Consider the following 17173-nt stretch of genomic DNA (forward strand, 5'->3'; position numbering starts at 1 on the left):
TCATGATGTGGCCTTTTCTGGGTATAGATTGTGGCCCAGGTTCTGTTATCTCAGGTCGTAAATTCCTGGCAGAGACTCTATCCCCCTTTTCATACAGAGAGAGACCACAGAGTGAACAAAGGAATTCACATGGCCGCACTCCTAAATCCCCAAAATGGCCAAATTAAACTATATGTCCACCTTTGAGAGTGTGGGAAGGGTCTGTGGACACTTAAGGGACAGTTATGTTGAGTGTGTTTCATTTGGTGACCTCAGAGAGGACAGGAAACACACATAACTATGTCTCTGAATGTGTACATTTCTCAATTATGGGGTTTGCATCTAATTATTGTATGAAATGAATGAGTAAAGATGCAACTATATATGAAATGTGATGTTAAACCTTTAATGTGAGAGATTTGTATTCCTTTAAAAGTTTAACTAAGTCATTGGTCCGTCCCCGAGGGCACAGACATGATCTGGTGTCATGGAACCGCCTATCCTATTGTTACGAATAAAAGCCCCTCCTAAAAAAAATCCTCTTCAGACTGAGCAAACCAATCACAGCGTGAGCTGTGATTGCGAATAGTTTAGACAACGCATACCTTGGTGTAAGCTGAGGTGGCACATTTGAGTTCCAAGACTAGAAAACCATCCCACGTGGAGCATTGGCTACACGGCTGGAAATGGTTCAACTCTGAGACTATCAATTCCAACAGAGTAAGAGCATTGGTAGGTCTGTGGGGGCAGCTAGAAATGATGTAAACCTGGGATGCGAATGACGACAACCGCCGAAACATCTATTCTATGAGAACATTTCTGAATGGTAATCTGAGGTATCCATTCTAACCAAGAAAGACTTTGAACTTCAGGGAAACAGAAGGAGAGAGACTCAGATGAACTCTCCAGCAGACGGACTGGATTCCAACAGATCACAACGGCGTAAATATATATTGACTGCAATTATTCCTGAATGAGTGAGCATTCGTGTGCAAAGGATTAGCATTTAAAATAACATACAGTTGAAGTTGGAAGTTTACATACACTTAGTGGGGCAAAAAAAGTATTTAGTCAGCCACCAATTGTGCAAATTCACTTAAAAAGATGAGAGAGGCCTGTAATTTTCATCATAGGTACACTACAACTATGACAGACAAAATGAGAAGTCAAAAATCCAGAAATATTTATATATAAACAAGTAAACATTCTCTCCTGTGTGGATTCTCACATTTTTTTTACGCTACTGATGAGTAAAATGCCTTCCCCCCAGTCTGAACATTTGTAAGGCTTCTCCCCCATGTGCGGTCTCATGTCTTCTTTCAGGTGTCCTAATTGGGTAAAAACGCATTGCACGCTGGGATCAGTGGTAAGATTTCTTCCCTGTGTGAATTCGCTCATGCACTTTCAGGTTTCCTGACTGGCTAAAACTCTTTCCACACTGAGCGCAAAGGAAAGGCTTCTCCCCTGTGTGTATTCGCAAATGATCTTTGAGGATACCAAACCGCATAAAACTCTTTCCACACTGGGAGCAATGGTGAGGCTTCACTCCTGTGTGTATCCTCTCATGTCTTTTCATGTTAAGTAAATGGTTAAAACTCTTTCCACAATGGGAGCAGTAGTAAGGCTTCTCCCCTGTGTGTATTCGCAAATGATCTTTGAGGATACCTAACTGCGTAAAACTCTTTCCACACTGGGAGCAATGGTGAGGCTTCACTCCTGTGTGTATCCTCTCATGTCTTTTCATGTTAAGTAAATGGTTAAAACTCTTTCCGCAATGGGAGCAGTGGTATGGCTTCTCCCCTGTGTGTATCCTCCCATGTCTTTTCATGTTTCCTAACTGGCTAAAACTATTTCCACACTGGCCACAATGGTATAGCTTCTCTCCTGAGTGTATTCGCTCATGAGCTTTCAGGCTTCCTAACAGGCTAAAACTCTTTCCACACTGGCCGCAATGGTATGGCTTCTCTCCTGTGTGTGTCCTCTCAGGTCTTTTCAGGCTTCCTAACTTGATCTGGGAGCAGAGGTGTTGTCTTGATGTTGTGGAGGTCTTTGGTTCCTCCAAGTTTGGTTTTCCTCCTGCCAAAGACAGTGTTTATATAAAAAGAGACCAGAATGAAACCTCCACTCTCCAATTTTGTGTAAATTTGTTTACATTGCTTTGCCAAGACAATCCATCCACGTGACAGGTGTAGCATATCAAAAAGCTGATTAAACAGCATTACACAGGTGTACCTTGTACTGGGCACAATAAAAAGCCACTCTAAAATGTACAGTTGTCACACAACACAATGCCACAGATGTCTCAAGTTTTGAGGGAGTGTGCAAATGGATTGGGGACTGCAGGAATATCCAGTGGAGCTGCTACCAGAGAATTTAATGTTGCATTCTCTACCATCAGCCGCCTCCAATGTCTTTTTAGAGAATTTGGAAGTCCGTCCAACAGGCCACACAACCGCAGATCAAGGCCCTCCACATTGTCTGAGATCAGCCACCCGGACAACTGATGAAACGGAGGAGTGTTTATCTCTGTAACAAAGCCCTTTTGTGGAGAAAACTAATTCTGATTCGCTGGGCATGGCTCCCAAGTGGGTGGGCTTACGCCCCAACAGACCCACCAATGGCTGCGCCCCTGCCCAGTCATGTGAAGTCCATAGATTAGGACCTAATAAATGTATTTACGTTGACTACTTTCCTAATTTGAACTGTAAATCATTGAAATTGTTGTTTTCATATCTGTTCAGTATATACATACAGTGGGGAGAACAAGTATTTGATACACTGCCGATTTTGCAGGTTTTCCTACTTACAAAGCACGTAGAGGTCAGTCATTTTTATCATAGGTACACTTCAACTGTGAGAGACGGAATCTAAAAATAAAAAAAATCCAGAAAATCACATTGTATGATTTTTAAGTAATTAATTTGCATTTTATTGCATGACATAAGTACTTGATCACCTACCAACCAGTAAGAATTCCAGCTCTCACAGACCTGTTAGTTTTTCTTTAAGAATCCCTCCTGTTCTCCACTCATTACCTGTATTAACTGCAGCTGTTTGAACTCGTTACCTGTATAAAAGACACCTGTCCACACACTCAATCACACAGACTCCAACCTCTCCACAATGGCCAAGACCAGAGAGGGTGTAAGGACATCATGGATAAAATTGTAGACCTGCAAAAGGCTGGGATGGGCTACAGGACAATAGGCAAGCAGCTTGGTGAGAAGGCAACAACTGTTGGAGCAATTATTAGAAAATAATTAGTAACACACTATGCCGTCATGGATTAAAATCCTGCAGCGCACGCAAGGTACTCCCTGCTCAAGCCAGCGCATGTCCAGGCCCGTCTCAAGTTTGCCAATGACCATCTGGATGATCCAGAGGAGGAATGGGAGAAGGTCCTGTGGTATGATGAGACAAAAATAGAGCTTTTTGGTCTAAACTCCACTCGCCGTGTTTGGAGGAAAAGAAGGATGAGTACAACCCCAAGAACACCATCACAACTGTGAAGCATGGAGGTGGAAACATCATTCTTTGGGGATGGATGGATGGGGCCATGTATCGCGAGATCTTGGCCAACAACCTCCTTCCCTCAGTAAGAGTATTGAAGATGGGTCGTGGCTGGGTCTTCCAGCATTACAACGACCCGAAACACACAGCCAGGGCAACTAAGGAGTGGCTCCGTAAGAAGCAACTCAAGGTCCAGGAGTGGCCTAGCCAGTCTCCAGACCTGAACCCAATAGAAAATCGTTGGAGCGAGCTGAAAGTCTGTATTGCCCAGCGAGAGCCCCGAAACCTGAAGGATCTGGAGAAGGTCTGTATGGAGTGGGCCAAAATCCCTGCTGCAGTGTGTGCAAACCTGGTCAAGAACTACAGGAAACATATGATCTCTGTAATTGCAAACAAAGGTTTCTGTACCAAATATTAAATTCTGCTTTTCTGATGTATCAAATACTTATGCCATGCAATAAAATGCAAATTAATTACTTACAAATAATCCAATGTGATTTCCTTGATTTTTGTTTTAGATTCCGTCTCTCACAGTTGAAGTGTACCTATGATAAAAAATTACAGACCTCTACATGCTTTGTAAGTAGGAAAACCTGCAAAATCGGCAGTGTGTCAAATACTTGTTCTCCCCACTGTATATAGAGAACCAGTCAAAGGTGGACACACCTACTCATTCAAGGGGTTTTCTTTATTTTTCAAAACTATTTTCTACATTATAGAATAATAGTGAAGACATCACAACTATGAAATAACACATATGGAATCATGTGTTAAACAAATCAAAATAAATTTTATATTTGAGATTCTTCAAAGTAGCCACCCTTTGTCTTGATGACAGCTTTGCACACTCTTGGCATTCTCTCAACCAGCTTCATGAGGTAGTCATCTGGAAAGCATTTCAATTAACAGGTGTGCCTTGTTTAAATATTCATTTGTGTTTTTCCTTCTTAGTGAGTTTGAGCCAATCAGTAGTCTTGTGACAAGTTAAAGGGGTATACAGAAGACAGCCCTATTTGGTAAAAGACCAAGTCCAAATGGCTCAAATAAGCAAAGAGAAACAACAGCCCATCATTACTTGAAGACATGGTCAGTCAATACCAAATATTTCAAGAACATTGAAAGTTTCTTTAAGCACAGTCGCAAAAAACATCAAAAGCTACGATGAAACTGGCTCTCATGAGGACCTCCACAGGAAAGGAAGACCCAGAGTTACCTCTGCTATGATGAAACTGGCTCTCATGAGGACCTCCACAGGAAAGGAAGACCCAGAGTTACCTCTGCTATGATGGAACTGGCTCTCATGAGGACCTCCACAGGAAAGGAAGACCCAGAGTTACCTCTGCTATGATGAAACTGGCTCTCATGAGGACCTCCACAGGAAAGGAAGACCCAGAGTTACCTCTGCTATGATGAAACTGGCTCTCATGAGGACCTCCACAGGAAAGGAAGACCCAGAGTTACCTCTGCTACGATGAAACTGGCTCTCATGAGGACCTCCACAGGAAAGGAAGACCCAGAGTTACCTCTGCTATGATGAAACTGGCTCTCATGAGGACCTTCACAGGAAAGGAAGACCCAGAGTTACCTCTGCTATGATGAAACTGGCTCTCATGAGGATCTCCACAGGAAAGGAAGACCCAGAGTTACCTCTGCTACGATGAAACTGGCTCTCATGAGGACCTCCACAGGAAAGGAAGACCCAGAGTTACCTCTGCTATGATGAAACTGGCTCTCATGAGGACCTCCACAGGAAAGGAAGACCCAGAGTTACCTCTGCTATGATGGAACTGGCTCTCATGAGGACCTCCACAGGAAAGGAAGACCCAGAGTTACCTCTGCTATGATGAAACTGGCTCTCATGAGGACCTCCACAGGAAAGGAAGACCCAGAGTTACCTCTGCTATGATGAAACTGGCTCTCATGAGGACCTCCACAGGAAAGGAAGACCCAGAGTTACCTCTGCTATGAGGAAACTGGCTCTCATGAGGACCTCCACAGGAAAGGAAGACCCAGAGTTACCTCTGCTATGATGAAACTGGCTCTCATGAGGACCTCCACAGGAAAGGAAGACCCAGAGTTACCTCTGCTATGATGAAACTGGCTCTCATGAGGACCTCCACAGGAAAGGAAGACCCAGAGTTACCTCTGCTATGATGAAACTGGCTCTCATGAGGACCTCCACAGGAAAGGAAGACCCAGAGTTACCTCTGCTATGATGAAACTGGCTCTCATGAGGACCTCCACAGGAAAGGAAGACCCAGAGTTACCTCTGCTATGATGGAACTGGCTCTCATGAGGGCCTCCACAGGAAAGGAAGACCCAGAGTTACCTCTGCTATGATGAAACTGGCTCTCATGAGGACCTCCACAGGGAAGGAAGACCCAGAGTTACCTCTGCTATGATGAAACTGGCTCTCATGAGGACCTTCACAGGAAAGGAAGACCCAGAGTTACCTCTGCTATGATGAAACTGGCCCTCATGAGGACCTCCACAGGAAAGGAAGACCCAGAGTTACCTCTGCTATGATGAAACTGGCTCTCATGAGGACCTCCACAGGAAAGGAAGACCCAGAGTTACCTCTGCTACGATGAAACTGATTTACAGAGTTCAATTAAGAGACACAACTCAACATCAACTGTTCAGAGGAGACTGTGTGAATCAAGAAGCATGAGCAATGGACCGGTGGAAATCTGTCCTTTGGTCTGATGAGTCCAAATTTGAGATTTCCGGTTCCAACCGACATGTCTGTGAGACGCAGAGTAGGTGAACGGATGATCTCCACATGTGTGTTTCCCACCGTGAAGCATTGATGAGCATTCATGAGTGATGGTGCTTTGCTGGTGACACTGTTTGTGATTTATTTAGAATTCAAGTCACACTTAACCAGCATCGCTACCACAGCATTCTGCAGCGATACACAATCCCATCTGGTTTGTGCTTAGTGGGACTATCATTTGTTTTTCAACAGGACAATGACCCAACCACAACCAGGCTGTGTAAGTGCTATTTGACCAAGAAGGAGAGTGATGGAGTGCTGCATCAGATGACCTGGCCTCCACAATCACCCGACCTCAACTCAAATTGAGATGGTTTGGGATGAGTTGGACCGCAGAGTGACGGAAAAGTAGCCAACACGTGCCCAGCATGTGGGAACTCCTTCATAACATCCATATACACCAGTCTATCTTCCTGTCAACTAACACAACTCTGCTGGTTGTCCTGGTAACAGATACCAGTGGACAGATCTATTTATTTGTTCAAACTGAACTACAGCACTTACTTTGATGAGTCAAATCTGATCCTTTCTTCTCTTCTCCTCCTCTCACAGTTCCACTCAGCCCTGTTGTTTTCCTGCAGTCCACCAGCAGCACAGACAACCTCTTCATACCCAGTAGTAAGGTGCTACCGGGAGAGGCACGATAGAGGGACTCCGGGAGGGCGGAAGGGCTAGCATTGTCCTGGTAACCATAAAGAGGGGACACAGACACATATCATTATGGATGCTGATGTCACTGTTGTCATAAAGTGCCTTACAGAAACCCAGACCCAGATAGAGCAAGCTGTATGCTAGACCAGACCAAGCTGTACCATCTGGTGTTCTGATCTGGAGAGACTCTTCTCTGTCTCGTCAGCATCAGGATGTTGTTGAGGCTCCCCAGAGGATCCACGATAGTCATGTCTCTCTCCTGTTTGAACGAGAACATCAAACAGATGGTGAACTTATTACCATCATCAATTATTACTGTCTATTACAGTCATAGGGTCTTATCAGAGGCATTAATATCTCTAAATTAATTGGGTGCCTTTTGTGTCCCTTTGATATTTTAAGTATACATTATGCTCCATTATTACATTTTAAAAGACTGTTATATATAATTAAATATCATTTAAAAGTCCCAAAAATATCTGTAGCAATGGCAGATTGACCCTTTAACAATTTATATAGTACTGAACATCACATTGAAGTGAAGAACTTAAGTAGAATGCCCCTTAAAACCACACATTAGTTCAACAACTGCATAGTTTGTGCCCCTGTTTTTAAGACAATACTCACTGGTGTTAATGAGATATTCTGTCTCCTCCTCTTTCACTCCCAAAACGTCTTCCTCCTTCACCTTTACTGAGATAGAACCTTTTAGAGAGGAAGAGGATGCTTTCTCTTCTTTCCCTATAACAGCCTCCTCTTCCTCCTTTTTCATTCTGAAAGGTTCTTTCTCTCCTTTCACTGTAATATCCTCCTCTTCGTCTTTCACGACAATGTTCAGCGGCAGAGCATCTTTCTCTCCTTTCACTGTACTATCCTCCTCTTCGTCTTTCGCGACAATGTTCAGCGCCAGAGCTTCTTTCTCCGGACAGCAGACATCCTCTTCTTCAGCAGGGGATGAGTAGTTAAATGAGCTCATGGTCAGGGATGTTAGCTAGCTAGTTAGCATTAGCGAATAGCCTAGTGCTAGGCTCAGTATCAATCTTTAACAAATTTGCAAATTGAACAAACACATTAGGTTCAAGTTAACGTCAACTGAAATGTGTTTTAAACACTGCGATTAGCTAATGCACATTAACATGGCCTAAAACGTCAATCTTTCAGTTTTATGTTGTCTAGCAAGCTATCGAGGTGGTTGAAAGAGTCCATTATACGTCACGCAAGAAGCATCACCTGAAAGACGCTCATCGCCATCTGCTGGCTGGAGTGGGTAACGCAGTTTGGAAACAATAGTTACTACACTTTTTGTATTGGAAAGAGCTACAACAGGTGTAGTAGACATTACCGTGAAATTCTTACTGACAAGCCCTTAACCAACAATGTAGTTAAAAAAATTAGAGGTAAGAAAATAAGTTACACAATAAAAAAATATACCGTGTTTACAGAGTCAATGTGGAGGCTGTATACAGGGGGTACCAGCACAGAGTCAATGTGGAGGCTGTATACAGGGGGTACCAGTACAGAGTCAATGTGGAGGTTGTATACAGGGGGTACCAGTACAGAGTCAATGTGGAGGTTGTATACAGGGGGTACCAGTACAGAGTCAATGTGGAGGCTATATACAGGAGGTACCAGTACAGAGTCAATGTGGAGGTTGTATACAGGGGGTACCAGTACAGAGTCAATGTGGAGGTTGTATACAGGGGGTACCAGTACAGAGTCAATGTGGAGGCTATATACAGGAGGTACCAGTACAGAGTCAATGTGGAGGCTGTATACAGGGGGTACCAGTACAGAGTCAATGTGGAGGTTGTATACAGGGGGTACCAGTACAGAGTCAATGTGGAGGTTGTATACAGGGGGTACCGGTACAGTGTCAATGTGGAGGCTATATACAGGGGGTACCGGTACAGAGTCAATGTGGAGGCTATATACAGGAGGTACCAGTACAGAGTCAATGTGGAGGCCACATACAGAAGGTACCAGTACAGAGTCAATGTGGAGGCTATATACAGGGGGTACCAGTACAGAGTCAATGTGGAGGCTATATACAGGGGGTACCAGTACAGAGTCAATGTGGAGGCCACATACAGGAGGTACCAGTACAGAGTCAATGTGGAGGCTATATACAGGGGGTACCAGTACAGAGTCAATGTGGAGGCTATATACAGGGGGTACCAGTACAGAGTCAATGTGGAGGCTATATACAGGGGGTACCAGTACAGAGTCAATGTGAAGGCTATATATAGGGGGTACCAGTACAGGGTCAATGTGAAGGTTTGCTCGTGTTTCTTGGCCCAAGCTAGTCTCTTCTTCTTTTTGCTGTCCTTGAGTAGTGGTTTCTTTGCAGCAATTCGACCATGAAGGCCTGATTCACACAGTCTCCTCTGAACAGTTGATATTGAGATGTGTCTGTTCATTCAACTCTGTGAAGCATTTATTTGGGCAGCAATTTCTGAGGCTGGTAACTCTAATGAACTTATCCTCTGCAGCAGAAGTAACTCTGGGTCTCAATAAAATGCTAATTAATTACTTAAAAATCATTCAATGTGATTTTCTGGATTTTTGTTTTAGATTCCGTCTCTCATGGTTGAAGCCTGCTATAGACCACCCTCTGCCCCCAGCTGTGCTCTGGACACCATATGTGAACTGATTGCCCCCCATCTATCTTCAGAGCTCGTGCTGCTAGGCGACCTAAACTGGAACATGCTTAACACCCCAGCCACCCTACAATCGAAACTTGATGCCCTCAATCTCACACAAATGATCAATGAACCTACCAGGTACCTCCCCAAAGCCGGAAACACGGGCACCCTCATAGATATCATCCTAACCAACTTGCCCTCTAAATACACCTCTGCTGTTATCAACCAAGATCTCAGCGATCACTGCCTCATTGCCTGCATCCGTAATGGGTCAGCGGTCAAACGACCTCCACTCATCACTGTCCAACGCTCCCTGAAACACTTCAGCGAGCAGGCCTTTCTAATCGACCTGGCCGGGGTATCCTGGAAGGATATTGATCTCATCCCGTCAGTAGAGGATGCCTGGGTATTTTTTTTTAAATGCCTTCCTAACCATCTTAAATAAGCATGCCCCATTCAAGAAATTTAGAACCAGGAACAGATATAGCCCTTGGTTCTCCCCAGACCTGACTGCCCTTAACCAACACAAAAACATCCTATGGCGTTCTGCATTAGCATCGAACAGCCCCCGTGATATGCAGCTGTTCAGGGAAGCTAGAAACCATTATACACAGGCAGTTAGAAAAGCCAAGGTTAGCTTTTTCAAGCAGAAATTTGCTTCCTGCAACACTAACTCAAAAAAGTTCTGGAACACTGTAAAGTCCATGGAGAATAAGAACACCTCCTCCCTGCTGCCCACTGCACTGAAGATAGGAAACACTGTCACCACTGATAAATCCACCATAATTGAGAATTTCAATAAGCATTTTTCTATGGCTGGCCATGCTTTCCACCTGGCTACTCCTACCCCGGTCAACAGCACTGCACCCCCCACAGCAACTCGCCCAAGCCTTCCCCATTTCTCTTTCTCCCAAATCCAGTCAGCTGATGTTCTGACAGAGCGGCAAAATCTGGACCCCTACAAATCAACCCGGGCTAGACAATCTGGACCCTTTCTTTCTAAAATTATCTGCCGAAATTGTTGCCACCCCTATTACTAGCCTGTTCAACCTCTCTTTCGTGTCGTCTGACTTCCCAAAGATTGGAAAGTAGCTGCGGTCATCCCCCTCTTCAAAGGGGGGGACACTCTTGACCCAAACTGCTACAGACCTATATCTATCCTACCTTGCCTTTCTAAGGTCTTTGAAAGCAAAGTCAACCAACAGATTACCGACCATTTCGAATCTCACCATACCTTCTCTGCTATGCAATCTGGTTTCAGAGCTGGTCATGGGTGCACCTCAGCCACGCTCAAGATCCTAAACGATATCTTAACCGCCATCGATAAGAAACATTACTGTGCAGCCGTATTCATTGATCTGGCCAAGGCTTTCAACTCTGTCAATCACCACATCCTCATCGGCAGACTCAACAGCCTTGGTTTCTCAAATGATTGCCTCGCCTGGTTCACCAACTAATTCTCTGATAGAGTTCAATGTGTAAAATCTGAGGGTCTGCTGTCCGGACTTCTGGCAGTCTCTATGGGGGTGCCACAGGGTTCAATTGTTGGACCGACTCTCTTCTCTGTATACATCAATGATGTCGCTCTTGCTGCTGGTGAGTCTCTGATCCACCTCTACGCAGACAACATCATTCTGTATACTTCTGGCCCTTCTTAGGACACTGTGTTAACAACCCTCCAGGCAAGCTTCAATGCCATACAACTCTCCTTCTGTGGCCTCCAATTGCTCTTAAATACAAGTAAAACTAAATGCATGCTCTTCAACCGATCGCTGCCTGCACCTGCCCGCCTGTCCAACATCACTACTCTGGACGGCTCTGACTTAGAATACGTGGACAATTACAAATACCTAGGTGTCTGGTTAGACTGTAAACTCTCCTTCCAGACCCACATCAAACATCTCCAATCCAGAGTTAAATCTAGAATTGGCTTCCTATTTCGCAACAAAGCATCCTTCACTCATGCTGCCAAACATACCCTTGTAAAACTGACCATTCTACCAATCCTCGACTTCGGTGATGTCATTTACAAAATAGCCTCCAATACCCTACTCAACTAATTGGATGCAGTCTATCACAGTGCAATCCGTTTTGTCACCAAAGCCCCATATACTACCCACCATTGCGACCTGTACGCTCTCGTTGGCTGGCCCTCGCTTCATACTCGTCGCCAAACCCACTGGCTCCATGTCATCTACAAGACCCTGCTAGGTAAAGTCCCCCCTTATCTCAGCTCGCTGGTCACCATAGCATCACCCAACTGTAGCATGCCCTCCAGCAGGTATATCTCTCTGGTCACCCCCAAAACCAATTCTTTCTTTGGCTGCCTCTCCTTCCAGTTCTCTGCTACCAATGACTGGAACGAACTACAAAAATCTCTGAAACTGGAAACACTTATCTCCCTCACTAGCTTTAAGCACCAACTGTCAGAGCAGCTCACAGATTACTGCACCTGTACATAGCCCACCTATAATTTAAGCCCAAACAACAACCTCTTTCCCTACTGTATTTATTTTATTTATTTTGCTCCTTTGCACCCCATTATTTTTATTTCTACTTTGCACATTCTTCCACTGCAAATCTACCATTCCAGTGTTTTACTTGCTATATTGTATTTACTTCGCCACCATGGCCTTTTTTTTGCCTTCACCTCCCTTATCTCACCTCATTTGCTCACATCGTATATAGACTTGTTTATACTGTATTATTGACTGTATGTTTGTTTTACTCCATGTGTAACTCTGTGTCGTTGTATGTGTCGAACTGCTTTGCTTTATCTTGGCCAGGTCACAATTGTAAATGAGAACTTGTTCTCAACTTACCTACCTGGTTAAATAAAGGTGTTCTCAACTTGCCTACCTGGTTAAATAAAGGTGAAATAAATAAATTTAAAAAAAGTGTATCTATGATAAAAAATGACAGATTTCTACATGCTTTGTAAGTAGGAAACACTGGCGATTTGGCAGGCTATCAAATACTTGTTCTCCCCACTGTATAGCCATATTATAAAGTATGAAAAGGCTTGTTCGTTCACATGTCATGAATTCACTATGACATGATATTTGTATACGTTTTTTTAAAAACTTTTATTATGTAATAGATCATATGGGTTGAAAAGTGTTTTATTAGAAAAGTATGAAAATCAAATTAAATATTATTATTCATGTGCCGAATACAACCGGTGTAGACCTTGGTGAAATGCTTACTTACAAGCCCTTCACCAACAATGCAGTTAAGAAAAATACTTGTAAAGTACAAAAAAAGTCCCTCTGACACCGCCTGGTATAGAAGTCCTGAGTGGCAGGAAGCTTGGCCCTAGTGATGTACTGGGCCGTACGCACTGCCCTCTGTAGTGCCTTGCGGTCAGAGGCCGAGCAGTTGCCAAACCAGGCAGTGATGCAATCAGTCAGGATGCTCTCGATGGTGCAGCTGTAGAACGTTTTGAGGATCTGAGGACCCATGACAAATCTTTTCAGTATCCTGAGGGGGAATAGGTTTTGTCATGCCCTCTTCACGACTGTCTTGGTGTGCTTGGACCATGATAGTTTGTTGGTGATGCGGACACCAAGGAACTTGAAACTCTCAACCTGCTCCACTACAGCTCTGTCAATGAGAATGGGGCGTGCTTGGTCCTCCTTTTCCTGTAGTCCACAATCATCTCCTTTATCTTGATCACATTGAGGGAATGGTTGCTGTCCTGGCACCACACGACCAGGTCTCTGACCTCCTCCCTGTAGGCTTTGTTGTTGTTGTCAGTGATCAGGCCTGATGACACTGTTCAATGATGGCGTTGGAGTCGTGTCTGGCCATGCAGTCATGAGTGAACAGGGAGTACAGGAGGGGGCTGAGCATGCACCCCTGAGGGGCTCCCCGTGATGAGGATCACCGTGGCAGATGTGTTGTTACTTACTCTTACCACCTGGGGATCAAGAAGTCCAGGATCCAGTTGCAGAGGGAGATGTTTAGTCCCAGGTTCCTAAGCTTAAAGATGAGCTTTGAGGGCACTATGGTGTTGAAAGCGGAGCTGTAGTCAATGAATAGCATTCTCACTTTTTTTTTTATCTAGGCAAGTCAGTTAAAGAACAAATTCTTATTTACAATGACAGCCTATGAAAGTTTTTCAGATCTTACAGTTGTCTGCGCCAGACCCTAGCGTGAGAGAAAAGAGCGCTTCCCCTTAGTTAAATGGGGGCTATACATTTTCAAAATTAACACCTACATTTTAACACATGTTATAATTCAACATTTTTTTTACTATTTCTTCCAGATATAGGTGTCCTGTTAGCCCTGAACATGATCCGTTTCCAATTCCCCATCGCAAAGTCTTTTCCGCGCTCCGTCGAAGCTCTGTCCACTTTCCATCCAGGGAAAGATCCGCCTTCGACTTTGTTGTTCCTGGGTATGTCTCAACGATAACCGCGGCCATCGCCGTAATTGTTCCCGATTTTTGAAAAGACTGTCCAGCTTATTCATCAGTGTTCTGAAAATATGGTAATCGCGCCATTTAAAACGGAACATCATTTGAAAAAAATGTACATCCTTGCATGCTTTGGAAGATACATATGAACTGACCGTTTTCGAAGCATTTGCACTATCAAATTGTTCACATGCTAAAATTGTCACTCTGGAGTCCGGGGTATACGCCATTGAAGCGATTCTTAGGGCCATTAGATCACTTCGGCCACAGACCTGTTCTTCCAACGCATATCCGGGCAGCCTTGAAGCACTCAGGGCGCGTTCCATTTGACACAGCGCTAGTCTTATTTTAAGCCATTCTCTCATCCTTAGCGCTGGAGAAAAACTCTCGGGTTCTGCCCGATAAAAGGGTTGGGACACGCTGTCTGTGAATATCTTAACCGTAGATTCCTCCGGGCTGAATATGTAAGACATATGACCCTCGCTTGTACACAAAAATCCTTTAAAACATTCGGGAGCCTCACGCAAAACATCATCCAGGCTTTTGTCGTTGGATTCATGACATGAGCTGCAAAGCACTCCGATAATTGCCCTTGTAGACATATTTTAGATGTTTAATATTCAGGTCTTTATTTAAAAAATTGCTTGTTCTGGACATTTATAAGGCATATGCCACAGCCCAGGACATTCCTGCTTCATCAGATAACAAACATAAGGGCGATAAAACTGGGGGGTGGGGGGGTCATACCCTGTCCACAACTTCAAACACAACCCCCCCAGTTCAACCAGGCCCCTAGACATCAATCACCAGGACTACTTCAAAGGATGACATATAGCTATGAAATAACACACAACCCCTAACACGTGACCACTGGAACAGGGGGGACGGGGCGGGGGCACATATTCGGACATGCACAGGTCATCATGACGCAAGGTCATCAATCAATCACTTTGCCGCGTGCCGTCTACTTTAATCTCTCTCTCTGCTCAACAACACTGACTGTGAATCAATCTGGTTGATTCTCTGGTTGATTCTCTGCTCAACAACACGGACTGTGAATCAATCTGGTTGATTCTCTGCTCAACAACACTGACTGTGAATCAATCTGGTTGATTCTCTGGTTGATTCTCTGCTCAACAACACTGACTGTGAATCAATCTGGTTGATTCTCTGCTCAACAACACTGATCGCGTCAAACTTTGCTGTGTGTCCAGGCTGTCACTTCTGTCATCAGCTACTAACACCAGTGCTGCACCTTTGTCCTTGTCCCTGGATGACGTCTTCCTGCTCCCTCTTCCATAGTGAGAACACTGATGGCTCAACATGGTTTTCTGAGAGACTGGATGAAGGCATCCTGCTCCCTCTTCCATAGTGGGAACACTGCTGGCTCAACATGGGCTTCCTGGTTATGAAAGAAAGTGTGATGGTCAATGGTAGCCACTCTCATTGTTTGAAGCATTTGTAGTCTTTGTTGGCATGTATCCAGACCTCAGAATGGTAGTAGAAAGGAGCCTGTTCCCCACATTGCTTCCTCACAATCATTGGCTGCCTCGACCACTCCCCCACCTGACCACAGGACCAGTATTGCTGACTGATCTTCATTCCTACCGCCCTCATCACCACCCCTGAAGTCTCTTCACTGTCTGATCTTCATTCCCACAGCCTTCATCACCACCCCTGGAGTCTCTGCACCGAGTAAGTGAAGATAGTATAAGAAACCTCTCCCATTCTACTTGTCTATTATCTTTGTTTAGAAATAGTCATTTGTGTGACCTACTGATTTTCCTTACAATTTCTTTTAAGGATTTAGAAATATAGAAATGGTAGAACCGGAAACTAATATAAAAGGTGTGTACAGCAGTAGTTATATAGGATGATACTGGGCGGAGGCCGGCTAGAGGTGACTATTTAACAGTCTGATGACCTGGAGATAGACCACACATTAAGTATTGTGGTGGCAGCATCATGTTATGGGTATGCTTGTCACTGGCAGGGACTGGAGAGTTTATCAGGATCAAAATAAATATGAAAGGAGCAAAGTGTAGACTTTGTATAGGCACTGTACAGCCTTAACTGTGGAGTGACCCCATAAAATGGGATATCAGCCAACTCAGTGACAACCACAGAACACAACTATGTATAGTTTACACAAATATGAGTCTCTTAGCTCTTTTTGCAGGACTTTGACTGTGATACATCACCCTCCATAACCAACCTATTGTGTGTATTGAACATTCATATTGAACAGCCTTACCTATAGAGTAGCACCACCACCCATCAGCCCATTCTCTTCTTGATGTCAAAGCTGCATTGTATTGCTGCTATAGGAGTTTATGATTAATAATCCTATTTACTTCAAGCCCCACTAAGATGTCACCATACTATTCATTTAAAGCCCCTCTGTCAGATATACATCATCAGAGTGGGAAACCAACTGACATGGAAACAATGGAGCAAATGTATCACTATCAGAGGGGTGTATTATGACATCAGATAGAACTACTCAGACATTCCAAATATCACTTGATTATCGAGGGGTGAATTATGACATCATATAGAACTACTCAGACATTCCAAATCAGGCTTCATCCACATCATGAAGGTGGATATTGATCCAACCATTTCAAAAGTAATGACCGGGCTGACGGAAACAGGATATGCCTGAATATTTTTATAAATGCTGACAGACGATATGTTAGTTTGTCTGACATGGTTGGGTCTTTTTGTGCCAGTATAAACGTTTTAGTGAGAAATGGCGATGGAAACTCCTTTATGTACAAATATTTATATATCAATGATGACTAATTATGTATACATTTCAATCAGGACTGACTAATCAGAATACTAGCGTGTTACTGTATATGTACTAACCCAAATACTATTATGTTACTGTATATGTACTAATCAGAATACTATTCTGTATATGTATGAGTTTTCTTTCTTGATCCCAGTACTGAAAATAATGTGTGTGTGAATGTGGTCAAGAGTTTAGAACAATGACGGTCTGTTCCTTGGTACAAATTAATGAGCTATATTTCCAAACTGACTAGAATGCTTATCTACACTAGCTGACCTTGGCTCTAGGCGAGTAGGGAAGGCTTGAGAACTATAGAGCCTTTCTACCAGTGTCAAGAAGAGACGGAACATTTAGAAAACGCTGACGTCATTTTCCGTTTATAACCTGTGGTAAAATGTGTA

At 43.9% G+C, this 17173-nt stretch overlaps 1 protein-coding gene across 1 annotated transcript; it reads right to left on the reverse strand.

Annotated features, from left to right (window-relative positions):
* On the reverse strand, window positions 1–7131 carry LOC118940238 (zinc finger protein 239-like). The gene is made up of 3 exons (XM_036948724.1): window positions 7078–7131; window positions 6770–6947; window positions 1–2055 (listed from the first exon to the last, which is right to left on the reverse strand). The coding sequence occupies exons 1-3, from the start codon at window positions 7078–7080 to the stop codon at window positions 1340–1342; spliced, it is 897 nt and encodes a 298-aa protein (XP_036804619.1). The 5' UTR covers window positions 7081–7131; the 3' UTR covers window positions 1–1339.
* Between the last annotated feature and the right edge of the window lie 10042 nt (window positions 7132–17173).

This window comes from Oncorhynchus mykiss, chromosome 17, assembly GCF_013265735.2.
Source record: "Oncorhynchus mykiss isolate Arlee chromosome 17, USDA_OmykA_1.1, whole genome shotgun sequence".
Taxonomy (NCBI): Eukaryota; Metazoa; Chordata; class Actinopteri; order Salmoniformes; family Salmonidae; genus Oncorhynchus; species Oncorhynchus mykiss.

Bases quoted from the DNA above. Each gene is read 5' to 3' on its own strand.
- LOC118940238 (XM_036948724.1), bottom strand. The intron at 2,056-6,769 runs GTAAGTGCTGTA...TGTCTTTGGCAG, and splicing joins ATCAGATTTGACTCATCAAA to GAGGAAAACCAAACTTGGAG.